At 33.1% G+C, this 19,077-nt stretch overlaps 1 protein-coding gene across 1 annotated transcript in view; it reads right to left on the reverse strand.

Annotated features, from left to right (window-relative positions):
* Positions 1-5,446: 5,446 nt before the first annotated feature.
* Positions 5,447-19,077, reverse strand: part of GLRB (glycine receptor beta) — a 74,944-nt gene continuing 61,313 nt past the window's right edge. The window contains exons 9-10 of the mRNA XM_039479214.2: positions 14,035-14,327; positions 5,447-6,302 (exon numbers count right to left, since the gene is read on the reverse strand). Coding sequence (XP_039335148.1) covers positions 6,006-6,302; positions 14,035-14,327 — 590 coding nt within the window. The 3' untranslated portion in view covers positions 5,447-6,005. The remainder of the gene's footprint in view (positions 6,303-14,034; positions 14,328-19,077) is intronic.

The raw sequence follows: 19,077 nt of genomic DNA on the forward strand, positions 1-19,077 counted from the left end.
TAAAAATACAAAAAATTAGCTGGGCATGGTGGCACGTGCCTGTAATCCCAGCTACTCAGGAGGCTGAGGCAGGAGAATTGCCTGAACCCAGGAGGCGGAGGTTGCGGTGAGCCGAGATCGTGCCATTGCACTCCAGCCTGGGTAAGAAGAGCGAAACCCTGTCTCAAAAAAAAAAAAAAAAAAAAAAAAAAAAAAAAAAAAAAAAAAAAAAAATTGCCTTAACTGTATTAAAATGTTTTTATTCTTTTTTAAAACAGTTTTTTTTAATAGACAAATGGGTTTGTTTCTTCTGTGCTTAAAATAATATGTATTATATTCTGATTTGTATTATAGCAATTTGTGTATTTAGTGTGTCTTTCCTTCTCACATGATTGACCATATATCATTTAAATGTAGAAACTAGGATTTATTTATCTTTACAGTTTTTAGCTAACCCAGGCCTTTAACATATGAAGTAGCCAATAAATATTTAATAATTTACAATTTTCTTGTTTAGTATTCTCTTAGAGGATTTAGAAAGAATTGCTTTGGATGTGATATGTGAGCATTAAGAAACTTGGAGTGATAGGGGAGTGAAAATGCCCTTATTGTTTGGAATACACAAAATCCAACTGGAACGAAATTCATAAACTTTCTCATTGTTCTTATTAAGAACATATTAAAATAATGCAAATGCATATATAATATATATCTATATATGTATGTAGAAAAAACACAAAATGTATAAAAGTATAAAATTCCAAGTTCATGCATATATGGTACATACACAGAGTATAACCCATTGTGATTTTGGCATCCGTATTTTCCATTAATATTAATCACATAAAAGTCTGCAAGCATTACTCCAGTGATGTGGCTGATGCTTTGAAAGATCTTGACCCTAACTTCTTAAATGGCTAAGATTAGCTTCACTAAAAGATGAGAGTGAATGCTAAATTATTAATATATAGCATAAACATATGAAATTATTTAAAAATAATTTGAATAAATCTGCTATTCTAAAACAAGGCAATAATATTCTATCAAGTAAGCATTGAGTAAAGGCTATAAAGTATTTCAAACTATTTCTCATTTTAGGCTTGGTATTTTAAAATTTTATACTTATTTATATAAATGGAAATTTTCAGTAGTATAAATAGTAACTGAGTTGTTTTTAAAGAAGCTTAATTTGAGCAATGCATATGTAATGGAAAATATTTTCACTTCATTATTCACTAGAGATGAAACCATAAGATGAAAAATAATCACATATTTTCATTTGTATGTAGGAGCTAAAATAGTGGATGTTATGAAAAGGGAGAGTAGATTGCTGGTTACCAGAAGATAGGAAGGGTAGTAGGGAGGGGTGGATGCAGAGAGGTTAATTAATGGAAACAAACATACAGTTGGAAGAAATAAGACCTGGTATTCAATAGATCAATAGGGTGCCCAGAGGCCGGGCGCGGTGGCTCAAGCTTGTAATCCCAGCACTTTGGGAGGCCGAGGTGGGTGGATCACGAGGTCGATAGATCGAGACCATCCTGGTCAACATGGTGAAACCCCGTCTCTACTAAAAATACAAAAAATTAGCTGGGCATGGTGGCACGTGCCTGTAATCCCAGCTACTCAGGAGACTGAGGCAGGAGAATTGCCTGAACCAGGAGGCGGAGGTTGCAGTGAGCCGAGATCGCGCCATTGCCCTCCAGCCTGGGTAATAAGAGCGAAACTCCATCTCAAAAAAAAAAAAAATAGGGTGCCCAGAGTTAACATTAATCTATTTTGTCTTTCAAAATAGCCAAGAGAACAATTCTAATGTTCTTAACATAAAAAGATAAATATTTAAAGTGATGAATACTCTAATTACCCTGATTTGATTATGTGAAAATGTTTCAAATTGTCATATGTGCCCTAAAATGATGTACATATATTATGTGTCAATAAAAAAGTAAAAATATCTAATGTTTAATAAATACATATTAATTCAAATAATTAGTTGAAGACACTTAACATCCAAGCCTGGTCCACTTGAAAGAAATAGTGAAACATCAAATTAACCACTTACTTCAAAGGAAAGGAACTGGCTGAACTTGGTACTCCCATCACTACTAACTGTGATATAAAATGGTCAAAATCAGTTTGGGTGGAGTTTAGGATATGAGAAGAGTAGTAGTGTGAGAAACATTGGCAAAGACAAGCTAAACATTTAATAGGGATAATTTCATATGAGAGAGGATTTTTTACTTAGTTCATGTGACAAAGCAAGACAATAAAGATGTTTGAGCAGAGTGCCAGCATCGCAGCTCTATTTTACAGAAATTAATGTCGGACAATTAAACATGATCCTGGAATGAATTCTGAACAACAACCAACAGTAGTGGAACAATTGGGAAATTTGAATTAGTTCTCCAGATTCTAGCATTTTATCAATGTTGATTTCCTGATATTGATAGCTTGTTCTACTATGGTTATGAAAGCAAACATTCTTGTATTTTAGGAAACACTCGTAATGAAACATCCTCTCTGCAACTTTAAACATGTCAAAATAAAGTATCTCATGCATGCACAGTAGAGGAAGAAAAATAAAGCAAGTATAAGAAGTATTTACATTTGATGAATTTAAGTGAAGGGTACACAGAAATTCTTCATAATATAATATTTTTGAAAGTCTGAAACAATGTCAAAAAAGTTCTTTTTGAAAAGGAAAGGAATGTGGCCAGGCATGGTGGCTTACGCCTGTAATCCCAGAACTTTGGGAGGCCGAGGAGGCAGATCACAAGGTCAGGAGTTTGAGGTCAGCGTGGCCAACATGGTGAAACCCTGTCTTTACTAAAAACTAAAAAATTAGCTGGGCATGTTGGTGGGCGCCTGCAATCCCAGCTACTCAGGAGGCTGAGGCAGGAGAATTGCTTGAACCCAGGAGGTGAAGGTTGCAGTGAGCTGATATGGCACCACTGCAGTCCATTCAGCCTGGGTGACAGAACGAGACACCATCTCAAAAAAAAAAAAAAAAAAAAAAAAAAAGAAAAGAAAGAAAGAAAGAAAGAAAGAAAGAAATGTAATGTCTGTATCCACAGCATAAAATAGACTAAGTGCTACTGTAAGAATTTGGCATATCATAGTGAAAATCTACATTAGCAGTATTTTTGGAGAGAAAATGATGGAACCTATCAGAATTTAATACATACTTATCTTTCAATCTAGCAACTCGGCTTTTGGCATCTGCCTTATGTGAATATATAGATTTGTGCACAGTGATATTTATTGCAAGACTATTTTGTATTTGAAGGAAAAACAAAGTACATTTTTACTTAAAAATAAATTAAGACACATTCATTGTATAGATAGAATAAGAGCAGAAGCTCAATTGATGAATATCTAATATGTCCTCACCTGGAAAAAACGCTAGGGCATGTTAAATTTTAAAAATTGCAAACCCCTACATAAGGTAAAATCCCATTTAGGTAATATCTTATGCTACATTATCTTTTAAATTTAAAAATTAGATAGATGTTGAAAATGCCTAGAATGAGTTCTGGATAGATACAAAACAATGATGACCTCTGGGGAAGGGACAGAATAGTTTGAAGGAAAACAGCAATTTTAAGTACTGACTCTAAATACATGTTTGTTTTATAATACATCAACACATTCAGGTATTGCCTGTGTAACTAAAAAATAAAAATTACAAAGTTAGTTCAAAAATAAGTGAGATTGTAGACTGCTCTAAGAGTCTGATTAAAAAGAATGAGAAACTGAATTAGGATGGTGTCAGCCAGAATGGAGAGGGGGTGGCAGGTATAAGAGGGAGAATTTACAGGACTTGGTACTTGAAGAGACAGACTATGTGAGAAAGGAAGACGAATGTAACATGAGTGACTGGAATAGCAATGGCTTTAACAGAAATCAAAAATCTGACTTGTGAGAACTTACTGACTTGTGGGAAGATGATAATTTTTACTTTAAAGACACTGAATTTGAGGTACACAGATGCTCCAGGTGGATATTCTGCAAATCTCCTAGAAACAGGTAACATTGAAAGTACACAGATCAGAACTACTCTGGAGTTCCATGACTAAATCTTTGAGAATGACAAACCAACTGTCAGTGGACACTCATTGTACTTTTTTGTTATAATCTTTTTCTAGTGTTCCATTTGTAGTTATACATACACACTTAATCCTGGGATAGCTATTTATATATACTTGTGTATTAAAATTGATACTAAGAGGCTACAATATATTACAGAAGAGTAATTCATTTATACTATTTTCCACAAATAAATTTCTGTTTAATGATACCTGTCTTCAATATGGTACATCTTCCACTTAAAACTTCATTATCTAGATCAAATTCCCTTAATGAAACTTGCCAAAATAAAGAAAACAGATTATAAGCAAACGTAATTATTACAAGTAAACATTTTAAGTGATTAAAATCCTATTCATATTTTTTTTCTTACCACAGTCCCATTAAAATGCTCTTGCCCTGGGTCTTAGAAGATATTAAATCCATCAACAGGGTTACTCATAGCACTGTAAAATTATTGGATGTCTCCTTTACAACTAGAGGGTGCTGAAGGACTACAAAGGATTCAATTATAGCCCATTAAAACAATGTAATCAGTGAGAATCTTAAAAATTCAAGGATTCAATAAATTGAATAGTACTGAATTACATATGGGAAGGTGCATAAATAATACTTTATTATCCAATCTGCCATACAAGCTCTTAGCTGCAACAAAACTCTTCGAATAATGTAAATATACTTCTTTAGTCTTATGTTTATCTATGTGAATTGCTGACAGTTCTATTTCATATATGGCAGAAAGACAAAGGAGCACTAGATATGATATTAAGAAATGGTGGTCTCATAAAATGAGACTTAGTGCTTACTTTTGGGTTGGAACAAGTTCAAAGAAAGTAAATCTCAGTTGTCTAGACTTTTAACAAGAAATAAAATACAAGTAGAAGTGAAGTCTAATACAAAGATATTATTTACTTATTCTCTAAATATTTTGTAACAAATCCCAAAATATTCAAATAAAAAAATAAATTCAGAAAACATTTTTAATTTTACTTAAAATATGCAAGCATTTTAATAAAATAAAAAGTTAAAATATTTTAATATGGATTTCTTTTTCAACTTTTTACTTCTTGGTTTCTTTAAAATGATGTAAAATCATGTATCTATTACTGCATTCCAATTTAAAATATGTATCACTCTTTTTAAGGCACAATGTTTTGTGTAATATGCACCAACAAATGAAATCCATGAAAATATGGTTAGGTTTTAAGGTGGATTAAATAGAGTTTTGTTTATCTTAAATATTTAATGAATAACCTATCTTTAATTTTTCATTTTGTCAGAATTCAGTATATATTTACATAAACATAGGTTTACCTTTGTTTTAAAATACTATGTATTACTATCTGATATTTTGACAACACAGACACACTTTAAAATGAGCTGGTTTTACAAATTAATATTTTCTGAACTTTATTTCTCCACAGAGCCCACATAATTATAACTGATATATTTCTACTTACAAAGTTTAAATATATGTAATATGACTTTTTAAAATCTGTGATAATACCATCTAAAATTATACAAGAATAAGATGGCTTTCTTTGAAAGTTACAAGGAAGAAAATTTGAAATATTACAGACGTTAGAATGGTGACCATAGCAGGATTCAGCGTGCATTATCATTTTATTATCAGAATTATCCATAGTATTTGCAGTTTATGCTAACTGAAGAGAATTGTTGGAATTATATTCTGTAGTATGCTTATCCTTCTTTTATTTTTAAAGCAATATGTTCATTATACATATATACATCATTAGAGCACAGACATTACATGATCATGCTACCATTCAAAATTAAGGTGCCACGTTTTTATTATAATCAAATGGCATCCAAAATGCAATGTTGCTATGAAAATTCAAAAGTTCTCACAGATTGGCATTTATTAATGGAGTAGGTCACAATGGAATGGAATTTTATTTTGTACAAATGGAAAAGATTTATCATAAATATATAGACCAATATATAACATTGAAGAACAAGAAGCAGAAAGGAAACAATGCTCTTGCGTAAAGATCAATTCGCTTTGCTGCTGTTGGAATAACAGGTTTCGCAGGGGGAGGCTTCTTGTTGTTCTTAGCCTGAGATTTCCCAAGTCCATTGTTAACTTCAATGGGTTTTCCATAGCAGTCATAATTGGATAATTCAAAATCTCTTGGTAAGCTTCCAACAATGCTGAAGTCATTAGATCTCAGATCAGACTTAGAAGTACAAACTTTTTTGCATCTGGTCTCACCAACCTAAGAATAAATATTAAAGACATGTATTTAGAAATTTTTGATTTATGAAACACATCTCTTCAAAGGATATTTTTTCAATTGCTAGTTTCCAGAAGAGGTATTTGCTTATGTCACAAAGAACTGACAGAGAGAATGGTCATCTGATTAAACCATCAGATTGCCTGAGCACTTAGGGATCTAGAATGTTGCCTAAATAATAAGGCTAATGTCATGCAATGGACTTTTGATTGTTTATTTTAAGCTAAGGAATCAAAACTCAGATTGATTTTAGGTGCTACCAGGCTTAAGAAAATTCTCAGTTGTAAGACTAATAAATAAAAATTCATCCTTGCTCCAATATTTAACCATGACAGAGACAATATTCTACAATGTATGGGTTACAGAAATGTTCTGGTATTTCTAATCTTTGACTTCCCTGTAGATTCTCTTTCCAAATAGAATCCCTCCAATGAGACAGACTGTCTCTAAGCCACATTCACAAACAAGAACTAAAAAATGGTCACAATTATCATGAACTAATATTTACTAGTGATAGGCATTCGCAACTTGTTGGCTGAACTTAACCAAACACACTCAGAGAAGACAAAGAAATTTCATACTTTTTAGATAGACCATATGCTACAGAGATTATTATTCAGTTTCTGAATCATTAAATTGACATTAATTCCCTATAATATACAAAATAATTAGTTATGACATGGATTTGAACTGCAAGCTTTAAAATCAAGGACTCTATGGGTATCACAGTTTCTCCATTTAGAACTCCTCATTCCAAAGGCTTTAGGTATACTCACTATACTTTTGAACCTACTTATCAAAACAAAGGAGTACTCTAGATTCTCCCTACAGACTTAATGGCTTAAAACCAAGTATATTTAGAATATACTATAGAAATGCATTTGCAACAAATTATATTTTTACATAATTTTAGTTGTGGTTTTAATATGTGTAAATAACTAAATGAATGGCCACATTTATATATTATAACCTAGGCCACATATAAATTTTTCAAATTTTCTAATCTATTTTATTTATATAACCATATGAATTCTTCCAGCAATTTAAAGTATTTTAAGATTTGAACCATACAGTTTATTCAAACTATAGATACAGAATATTATGTTTATTCACAGAGATTACTTAAATATAGTAAACATGTCAGTAAGAGAATAATTTTTTTTCAGTGTTGAAGCCATAACATTACAAAGCATTCCAAAAAAGCTGTAAATTGATTACATTAAATTTCTAGCCATTTAATGCTTTAACATGACTCTCGGAGATATCTTTGAAGATTCTTGTATTCAGGAACAAGTAAAGGTGCACATGTGGAGTGGACGGAACCTCTGCTACAGAAGTAATTTTTAATGATATGACACAACTGAATAAAAAACAAGGTTAGGTTCCCTAAGGAGAAGCGCTCAGAGCTTCCTAAATAGGTCACGATTCACTAAGTAGTTGGCTGATCTCCTTGCCCCATTCATCACAGATTTTACACAAAGAAAATTTTCTTTCTCAGTTAATACTCCCTATACCTTATTATCATATCCAATCTATACATGAAAGTACAAAAGAGTTTACACTATAAATACTATTTTAAACAGTTATAGTATCACATGAAAAGAGATGAAATAAACTGCTTATAAATAAGACACTAACCCTACTTAATGCACATTCTTAAAAGCGAATTTGGCTATATTAACGACAATTAATAATTTCTCAATTGTTCCTTATTATGAATATGTGTCTCATTTACTTTCATCATATAAACTTCTGTCACTTCTGAAAATTACTGGTAACAAAAATGAGGTAGTGTGATAATGAAACTGTCAAGAATAAAAAATGATGCTATTAAAAGTTTCCTAATGCTTCCAAATTTATCCTCTAAGATTTTCTTTGTGGTTCTTTTAAGTTTCATTCCACACAAATTTAAAAGCAAGTAAAAACACTTAGGCATGATTTCATGGTAATAATGTTATGCTCTACAGATGATAATAAAATATGTTCAGAGAGAATAATTTGTATATGTTTTACTAAATTGAAGTCCATTAAAATATAGCATTACCATTGAAAAATCTCCTTTATGTATTAAGAGCAGCGTTTATTTTTTAATTTATGTAAAACTGTAGGCATAGGTACTATTTTCTTTGTCTTTTATTCATAAAACCTTTGTGTATGACACATACTAGGTGTTAGGAATAGGATGACATTGAGAAGAATGGGTTCTTAACAGTTTTGTTGGATAAAAATAGGAATACATGAATGAACAAACAAAAGTAACCAAGCTATTGAAATGACTGAAAAAGCACCACCTTTACAGGGCAAACAAACCCTCCAGACAATTATATACGTATGGTGACATATTTTTGTATTCAGGCCACAAATTATAAAAACCTCATAGTAAACACTAGAAATTATCATTTATCTTTTTCTACTTTTTAAATCGTTCCTTTCCTTATGAAACATAATATTATTTTATACATCAGCTTCAAACATTTCCTACAATCCAAATTGTATTATGCTTCCACTAATTATTATTGCTATTCTATCGAATAACAATATTGAAATTATTTGGGAAAAGTTTGCATTTAGAAAAGCAAAGTACATTAGAACAAATGCATTTTGAAACCAAAACTTTAGTTAAATTTTCAGTGCAAAAACCATTGAATTGAAAAGACAAAACTTATAAATTTCTACTTTAACGTTTTCTTTCACATGTCAATATATAACAATTTTATGAACTTACCAAGTTACACATTTGATGTAAGTTATTTTTAGGCTCATTATCATTTTGAAGCCTGTCTCAGAAAACAAATAGTCTATGGGTACAAAGTTTACTCTGGAAAGTGCATTTTGTCCAATAAAGAATAAGAGTAATTTACATTTATTTCTAAAAATTAAAATTTTGGGTCAATTCTTAACTCTCTATGAATCGCTCAGTGTCTTTTGAAGCAAAATGTCATAGCAGTTTCAGAATTCAATCAAATGTGTTTCTACGAGCAGCTAAAAACAGAGAGAATTAAAATATAAAAGTTCTTACATGTGTTTAACTTTCATTTATTGGGTAATTATTTTAATGCTTGAAAGATAAACTTAAAATAACAAAATTGGATTTACTATTTCATGGATACTCTTATCCTTGGTATTCATGTTAACAAATAATTCTAGTATATTCTACAATGCTCTAGAAGGCCGGTTCCAGCTAGCCTCCTTCCATCAGTACCCCACTTGGTGGAATATGGAATATAATAAGACATCAGGATCATTGCACATTAGTATTCTGTCGCTACATAATTTCTGTGGTTACTGAGAACCTATAATATACCAGCCAATGGAGCAGATCATAGGGATTACTAGGAATCAAGCACCCGTTACATAGAATGTCCTCTCTTCCTGTATCCAAATCTCTTAACCAGAGGTCCAGTTAGAGGGGATTGGTGGGCTGGAAATGTGAGGAAGTGGTAAAAGACAGGGAGTAGATAGCTAGTGTCAAACAACCAGGTAAAGAACACTTCCATAGAATGTAAGGCTCAAATATTGTTCCTTTCATTTCTGGCATGAAGAAATAAGTGTACAGTTTAGAAGGGGAAGCACAATTTCTCATAAATGGTATGCTTCCAATACCAGTTCTTTGTCATGCCAAAGCATGCCTTAAGCAATCCCTTAGTTATTATAGATATTATGTGGCTTCTTAGACTTGGGTGGCAACAGAGACAAAAACAAAATATTGGGAAAGGGAATCATAATTACTCCAAACGTGTTTTCCTGGTGCAGGATTGCAGTAAGTCTGAAATGACCCAGTAGACAGAGTAGTAACACATTAATGAAAGTGATAAAAGTAGCCCATTGATACATCCATTTAATTATTAGAATGTGATAGGCAGGACGCAAGATGCTGCCTGATGAGGATGCTGAGGGTCTTGAAAAGCACAAAGGACTTTTATATCCAGGAAGATAGAGTAGACTTACCTTTTCTATTCCTCCTGCTAAGTTCAGTAAAAAATCCTGGCCATATTAGAACACAAACACACACGCACACACACACACAGACTATGAAATGTAGAGAGGAGGAAGCAGATTAGCCCAGGAACTCAGAACCCAAGGAACCACACACTGGTGAGTTCCTGCATTCCCTTTTTGTATCGTATAATCCCAGATTTGGGGCTAAAGAAACCAGCAAGTAAAAATGCCAATGGGTGTAGACAAAAAATAAATAAATAAATAAAAATAACCAACAGCCTGTTCTGTTTAGCCAGAGAACAAAGAACTGGACAGCTCAGCTATACAGAACACTTTTAGACATTAACCTCTCTATTCTTGCCAAATACTACAGAAAATATGTGCTCCCACCCCATCCCAACACACATGCCAGCAACGTCCAAGAGGTGAGGGGGCCAAGCCTTGGACTTTAAAGAGGCGGTAATGAGACAGCCCGATCCCCACTGAAGCAGTGTCAAGTGGTGATCCAGGACTTCCATTGTCATAGACCAGTAACAAGGCCCTTATCCCTGCCGCAGTGTCTGTGGAAACTATGTAGGGAGTATGGACTTACACCTACACCCAGCAGTAACAAGATGCTCCTCCTCCTCCTCACTGAAGTGATGTCATAAGAGGCCATGGAGGGTCAGGACTTTCACCATCACCAATTGGTCACGAAGGCAACCCTTGCTGCTGTGTTGGTAGAGACAACATGGGGACTGGTGACTCCCAATCTCACCCAACAGTAACAAGGAGCTCTATCCTGACCAAGTGGGAAACCTGGACTTGTACCTTCTTGCACCCATCCTTCCCCTGACAGAACAGTGTCAGAGAAAGCCAGCTAAAACAGAAGGCTTAAACAAGATTCAGAGTCTCATAATATATCATCAAAATGTCAACTTTCAATACAAAATCACTCCTCATACAAAAATCTGGGAAAGATCTTGATCTATACAACCAAAAAGACAAGAAAGACAATCAGATGTCAATGAGAGAGACTGGCATCTACTGATTGTTCTTTTTGTAATCTGAGAATTCTGAGAAATCTGAGAAAGATATTAAAACATTCATGATAAAAATTATTCAGTGACCAAGTATAAACATGATTAGAACAAATGAAAAAACTACACACATATCAAATGGAAACTGTAAAGTTCATAGATCAGATCAACAGGAAAATGTGTAGTGGAGAGGGAAAAAAATCTGTGTACTGGGAGATTACAGAAGACATTGTTCAAGAAGTCCTAGCCAGAGCAATCAGCGAAGAGAAAGAAATAAAGGGTGTCCAAATTAGAAAAGAAGTCAGACTATTGCTGTTCAACAATGCTGTGACTGTGTACCTAGAAAACCCTACAGACTCCTTCAAAAGACTCCTAGATTTGATGAACGAATTCAGTAAAGTCTCTGGTTACAAAATTAATGTACACAAATCAGCAGTACTGCTGTGCACCAACAATGACCAAGCTGAGAATCAAATTAAGAACTCAATCCCTTTTACAAAGCAGCAAAACATTAAAATAACCTTACACAAACAAATGGAAACACATCCCATATTCATGGACTGGAACAATCAATATCGTGAAAATGACCATACTACCCAAAGCAATCTGTAGATTCAATGTAATTCCTATCAAAATACCAATATCATTTTTCACAGAATTAGAGAAAACAATCCTAAAACTCATATGGAACTGAAAAAGAGCCGAAGTAGCCAAAGCACTCATAAGCAAAAATAATAAATATCCAAGTTTCACATTTTATAGCAGGGACTTGAGCATTTGCAGACCTTGATATCTGAGAAGAGTCCTAAAACCAGTCCCCTACAGATACCTAGAGACAACTGTATAACAAACCTAGCATTTGTGTTATTGGAGTCTTGAAAAGGGAAGAGAGAAGGCAAGTGAGAAAAAGTACACAAAGGAATACTAGCTGAAAGTTTTCCAAATTTGGCAAGAAACATACATCTACATTTTCAACAAGCTGAAAAAAAATCCCAAACGATAAACTAAAAGAAATTCACACAGAGACACATCCTAATCAAACTTCTGATCCCTACAGACCAAAAGACCAAACAAAAAATCTTTTTGAGAGCATCCAGAAATAAGTGACACTTTATCTACAGGGGAAAACAATTGACTAACTAGTTTTCATCAGAAGCCATGGAGGCCAGAAGGAAGTGAACACAATACTCTTTAGGTGCTAAAAGAAATGCATATAGAATTGTCACCCCACAATCATACATCTAGAGAAAATATCCTTCAACAATGAAGGAGAAATCAAAACATTCTCAAAAGGAAAGTAAAAAAAATTAAACAAAGGAATACACTTAAAAACAACACAGAAAGCTCAAAATGAAATTCTAAAATGTTCAAGTAACCCACATTAAAAAGGAAAAAGCAAACAAAACAAAAAATAAAACATAGAGTAAATCCTTAATATATCAATAATTACGTTAAGTGGAAATGATCTAAATATAACAATTCAAACATGTGAATGGCAGAGCAGTTTAAATACCAAACACCAACTATATGTTGTCTGCAAGAAACTCAGTTCAAATATAATGACATGGAAACATTGGATGTAGAAGTATGAAAAATATACATTAAGGACAACATCTTTAAGGACGTGATAGCTCTAGACTAATGGAAATTTTATCCATATTCTTCATGAAAGGCATAAAGGATTTATAAGGCTTCAAGAAGCCTCCCTGAGGTTTCAGCTAAGTATTTGCAGATGATCTGGGCTTTAGGCTCGGAAAATGAGTACAATTGACTTAAATATTTTTTAATGGCCACAGGCAGCACCATATAAGCATGGTTCCTTTGCTTCTGCATCTAAAAACAACATGTGGTATACTCTAGCATTCTAGGTAAGGGGAGTAGTTGTCATTAACAAATTGATAGAGTAATTGTGGGGCCAGAGGAGAAGCATGCAAAGTAAGATTTTCAAGGTTGCAGGATGGAATGGACCTATTGGTCTTCTTTGGAATTTACTGCTCTTAGCTCAGTGGAAATGGTCTTCTGGTTGACTGGTCCACCCATCCAGAGGTCATAAATGAGGGGCACTTTGGGGTAAATGGACAGCTAACCTTAATCCTTTACACAGCCTGGTGCTTCGAGATTTATCATTGCCCACTGGTCAACCGGCCATCATCAATTGCCCATAATCAATTGACAAGGCAGGGTAATGTGGTAAAATCTCAAATATTCCTTCTCCTGCCACTCACTGCTGAGTGGGACAGATTCCTCACTGTGGGTATCATTTCCCTGAGCCAGACATCCAATAAACACATAGCCTGCCTGACGTGTTCCATGTGAGGCTCTCTAACTTGATGGGAGAAATGGTGAGTGATTTAGTCATAAGCATGGGCTTCCAAGCCCTTGTATGTAAGGCAGATGATCAGTGATGCCCCACAGTCCTCTGGCCTTTCACTGAGATCTATTGAATTAGAAACAATAGGAAGGTCTGTGCTCCAGCAAGGTCTCCATATTCAACGGTGACCATCAAAGCAGAATTGTATCCTTAAACTCAGCGCAAAGTCCTCCAAAAATTTAATAAGGCATTAATTTTTACCTTAAGTGGCTTTTGACTTAAATGTACACATTTCCCAAAAAGTGTGTTGTGCTCAGTTCCTTTTCATCTGTGAGAGAAAAGCAAATGCCAATTCCATCCAAACTTGTCACATACACAAAGGTATCTCTCTTGACACTACAAAGAGGTTGGGGGAAACAATTTCATTGGATAATTTTACCCTTACCTGCAAAGTGCTAATATGAACAGGAGTCCCTGTTCCATTCACAGTATTCTTTTTAGCCACATTTCCACCTTTTCCATCTGCCTGCTCAGCCTTAGCAATTCTGGCTTTTTCTGCTTCAACCCTTTTGGGGTTGTTCAGCATCACTTGGACAACAGCATACTCCACCAGGGAGGCAAACCCAAAGAGAAGGCAAGCAATGAGCCACACATCAAGAGCCTTCACGTAGGAAACTTTGGGAAGCTCAGCAGCAAGCGTTGTGCACTCAGAGGCCAAGCTGAGGACTGAGAAGATACCTACAGAAACAGAAAGAAGAAAATTGTTTTTTATCCCTACGAGATGTTCTGCAAACATACCTCTGACTAAATCCGTCTCCAGTAACTTCCAATGGACCAAGAATAATTTGTCAGGTCCCCTTAAAGCTCAAAGACTAGAAGAAATTACAGGTACATGTCTTTTATGTAAGGATTATTGACTGTGGTTAAGGATTTTGTACATATTTAGGATTTAAAAAAAAATAGAAATTTAAACCAGCATATAAAAATACAATTTAAAGCTGTTTTCAATATTAAAGATGTCTAAAACTATTGTATAGTATAGTATCTCTCAGGAAGCCACAGAACTCTTATTAGACAGATTACGTATTTTATTTTTCAGCTTTGTTTTAGAAAGATTTCAGTTATGGAGCTGAGTTTTGTCTCCATGAGCAACTAAATCGGAACATATAAAGCAATTTTCTGGTAAGATTCATAATAAAAAAAAAACTAATAGAGAAGACACAATAGGAAATATTCGTGTTCAGTGAAAACATATGATTTCAGCTTTTCAAAGAAAAGAATAAAGTTCTGTTTCACGTAATAGTAACCCTGCATTGAAAGCTAACACATCATATACTAATTTAAGTGAAGTAATTGTCAGACTCCAAAGCACTGTAATAATTTATTGCTGTCTTTCTCTTCCCATTTGCCACTCTCCCTTGCATTACCCTTTCTCTCTTTTTCCTTTCCTTCATATTTTCAGGAGAGAAGATGATGAAATATAACCTGTTGGCATGGGCTACCAGGAACGCGCTGAGTCAGAAAAAGAACCTCATTCAATGTCAAGGGAGACTCAGTTTTCTTGAAGTAGAAAACAGATCTGACTTGGCTCTGTGAGTCCACCTCACATACTGGGTTGAGTGTACTTTTTTCTTCTTAGATTTGGCCACTTATGAGAATTAATGTATATATCACCATTAATAATTAAATGTGTACTTGGCTCTCTTTTCCTTTCCCATGAAATTTAAGCACTCTATTAGTATTAATAATCAGTTCAACATTGAAAAATCTATTATATCAATTGCATCATTTCAGATGCTTCTGAGGAATTTCAAAGTTTTTTCTTGTGTTCAAGAAAATAAGATGCTCTCTATTAGAAAGAAATTCTTTAAGAAAATATAACTTCTGCAAATGAAAACAATATTCAATATATAACAAATTGATAAGGTCCTAGTTTACTTTTAGTGTAATTATTCTTTGCCCTAAGGAAAACTAAGAACTAGTTGATAGAACTACATTTTAAAAGTTAATATAGGTCTTAATGTTTTCTAGCCTGGCAATGGAAAGCAACATAAAAATCCAAGACCTTATTAGTTGGTTATAGCCATGGGAATTAATTTGGCAAACCATCATTCTAAGTCAATTTTTCTATTCTTTGTCAAATTTTATGAGTCAAACTACCAATCAAAACCAAGTCTGACTTAACTTGAGACAAACTATTTTGACACTATCCTCTGCGCTTCCATAGCATTTCATACTGATCAATAACCTAGAAGATATTAAGTTTTAGTAAGCTTAGTTGTATACCTGAATATTTATCCTGATAGATTGGAAACTTTATGATTAAATATAGAATAATGTCAGATTATAGAAGGCCTTCAGAATTCTGTAATGGTTTTTTATACCATGTTTGGTAGAGAACATTCAGAAATGTGAAATAAAGTAAAGGGAAATTACATTATCAAAAGAATGTTTAAGCAGCATTACTTTGGTGTGGATACACAAAATAGACTGAGAAAAAAAATAGTAGTTGGGGAAACAAAGTCTAAGAAAATAAAAGCCTAGGTTATGATATGATAGATGGGAAAGAATTTTCAAGAAAACATTTGAAAAGAGTTACTGATTCAAGGAAGAAGGAAAGAAATTCAGACAAAGTTATGAACAGGATGGCTGGAAGAGTTTCCATAAAAAGATGGGGAGGGAACTATAGAATAGATGACTTTGTCGGTAAAACACTGAAAGATTAGATAAAGACTAGGAAACAAAGAACCCATGATCATGACACAGCACAGTGCACCTGGGAATCTGAAAGAACTTTTTGAAAAGATTAGCCAATATCATTCAGATAGATGTCTGAAAAGAGAGAAGACTTTGTTAGGTAAAGTTGCTTTGGTGTCAGAAAAGGGAGACTGATTAAAGAAACAGATGAAGGGATTATCTTTAAAAGGCGTGACAGAATATTTACAGATTTTGGAGAGAAAAAGGGGAGTATTCATAATTCCATACATTCAGTTAGAAACAAAGGTAGTGAATCCAAGACTTTTATCGTTTCAGAGATATAAAAATGAAAATTAAATAAGTTAAGGAGGAAGAATGTGAACACATACTATGTGCCTTATCTTTGAGAACTCATATTATAATAGAAACCACCTATTAGCATTTTCTGTCCAAAAATAAGAAATATGAGCACATAATGCTACTTTGAAAAAATATTTTAGCAATATCATAATATAGTCTGCAAATAGAATTACTTCATTGTTAAATGGTACATAGTGAAATTATCTAAATTTTAATAAATTATAAACAGAAAGAAATGTAAAGCCATCACCCATAAAAGTGTGGATTTTTACAGTGTTAATATTACATTCTTAATAAATTACCCCCACTCTCCTTTTTATTAAATTCTAGGACTCTTTGGTATAATATTTCTAAAACACATTTAAATTATATGGACTTTATTTGTCAAACTATTTCCTCTATAGTGTAAAAACAAATCAAACCTAGATTTTGAATCAGGCAAAATATCATGAAATTGATACTGACCCTTAACAATTAGATGTAGAGTCTTCATCTAGGAAAAGTTAAAGCTAGCAAATGATATAAATTAAATTATTAATAAATAAGCTATAAAAGGAGGTTGGATTGAACAAAATCTTCCATACACAATTGAGGGTTGAAGTTATTTAGCTCATCAACATGTAGACAGAATTGTATAATGATAAAATCATCTCAATTATTCAAGATATGTACAGTAATCTCTATGATTGTCTATGGAATGTCCACAGATTTCTTGTCCAGTCAATCACACAGGAATAATTTGCAAAATAATTCCCAAATAGCATATGTACTAGCAACATATTGGTAAAAAGAGAAAAATTAAAAACTAGAAAAAGAAAAGGAAAGAAAAGAGAGAAAAAAGAAAGGAATAGAGAGTTTACAAAAGGAAAAGAAAAGAAATGGAAGGCAGAAACAGTATGGCATTTGCTATTAATAACCAATGCCATGGACCAACAGAGCAGGTCAAGGAGCAGTTCAAGGGCACGCATGCCAATGCCTGTCTCAGCTCTGAATCATTTATCTCATACTGTGGTCAACACCAGATTTGTACATATGAAGTTATTAATAAAATGAAATTCATTTAAAAGTTACTATTAATAAATTATATTAGCATATTGTTATTTCATAATTTTTAGTGGAAGAATACTAACAGGGAACTTTGACCCAAATTATTGGTCCTTTTATATTTATAATTGAAAGTTATTTGTTTAAAAAATGTATTCTAAAGGGCAGCAACTTTTCCTAAAATGAAGTAAAATTCATAAAATGAAGTATTTTATGTAACAGGAAAAGATATAGTATAGTTTACTTAGTTAAGAGTATTACAAACATTGCTTCAATAGTTCCGTGCATAATTACTACCATATTTGGAGAAATAGCTTAAGACAAAAGTCATTACCTAAAATTCGCCAAGGAATTTTTGATGCTTGTTAACAATGGGGAAAGTAAAAGACTGGGTGAAATATGAAAGTAGAATACAAAACTATTTTTTTAAAAAAGCAAAATAAATCTAGGGCAATTTAAAGTAATTACTTTATGCTCTATGTTGTCTGCTAGCTTTTAGAAAATAAAAACTACAGGCCATAACAGAAAGAGATTGGTAAACTTATTTGTTTAATCCTTTGGGAGAATGTAGGGGGAAAACCGTGGAGTAAGGAAAGATATGCAGAATTAAAACAGCTATATTAACTGGATATCCTGAAATTTAGTCTGAGTCAGTATTATTTCCTTTTCTTTTCAGATAAAATTATAATTTTGTGTCTAATAACAGACCTTCCAAATACCTGCAGGATAATTCCATAATTATAATTGAAGATCTTAACACCTCTCACTAATAACAATAACTAGACAAAAGAGATAAAAGATTTCAACAGAGCTACTAACCAACTTGACTGTAATGATACTTACAGAAAACAACAGCAAACAATGACTAACATGCACTGCAAGTGCACATGGTGTGGTTACCAGGAGGTATAGGCTAGACTGGGCTGTTTAAAAAAGAGCCTCAACAAACATAAAAGAATTGACATGAGTATATTATCCTGCAAAAATTGAATTAAATTAGAAAGCAATCATATTCAGGTACCCAGAAAAACTCTAAATACATTTCTAAAGAATGCCAGAAAAACTCTAAATACATTTCCAAAGAATCCATGGGGCAAAGAAGAAATCACAAGATAAGTTACAAAATATTTCAACTGAAAGATGAAAATACAGTATACCAAAATTTGTGTAAGCAATGCTTACAGGAAAATTTACAACTCTAAATCTCCATGTTAGAAAAGAAGAAAAATCTAAAACCAATTATCTGAGTCCTACTTTAAGCATTCACAAAGAGATCAAATTAAATACAAAGTAGAAAGGAAATAATAAATATAGCTAAAATCAATAAAAAGGAAAATAAACAAATAGAGAAAATCAATGAGATAAAAGTGGTGCTTTGAAAATACCA

The sequence above is a fragment of the Saimiri boliviensis genome, chromosome 3 (genome assembly GCF_048565385.1).
Source record: "Saimiri boliviensis isolate mSaiBol1 chromosome 3, mSaiBol1.pri, whole genome shotgun sequence".
Lineage (NCBI taxonomy): Eukaryota > Metazoa > Chordata > Mammalia > Primates > Cebidae > Saimiri > Saimiri boliviensis.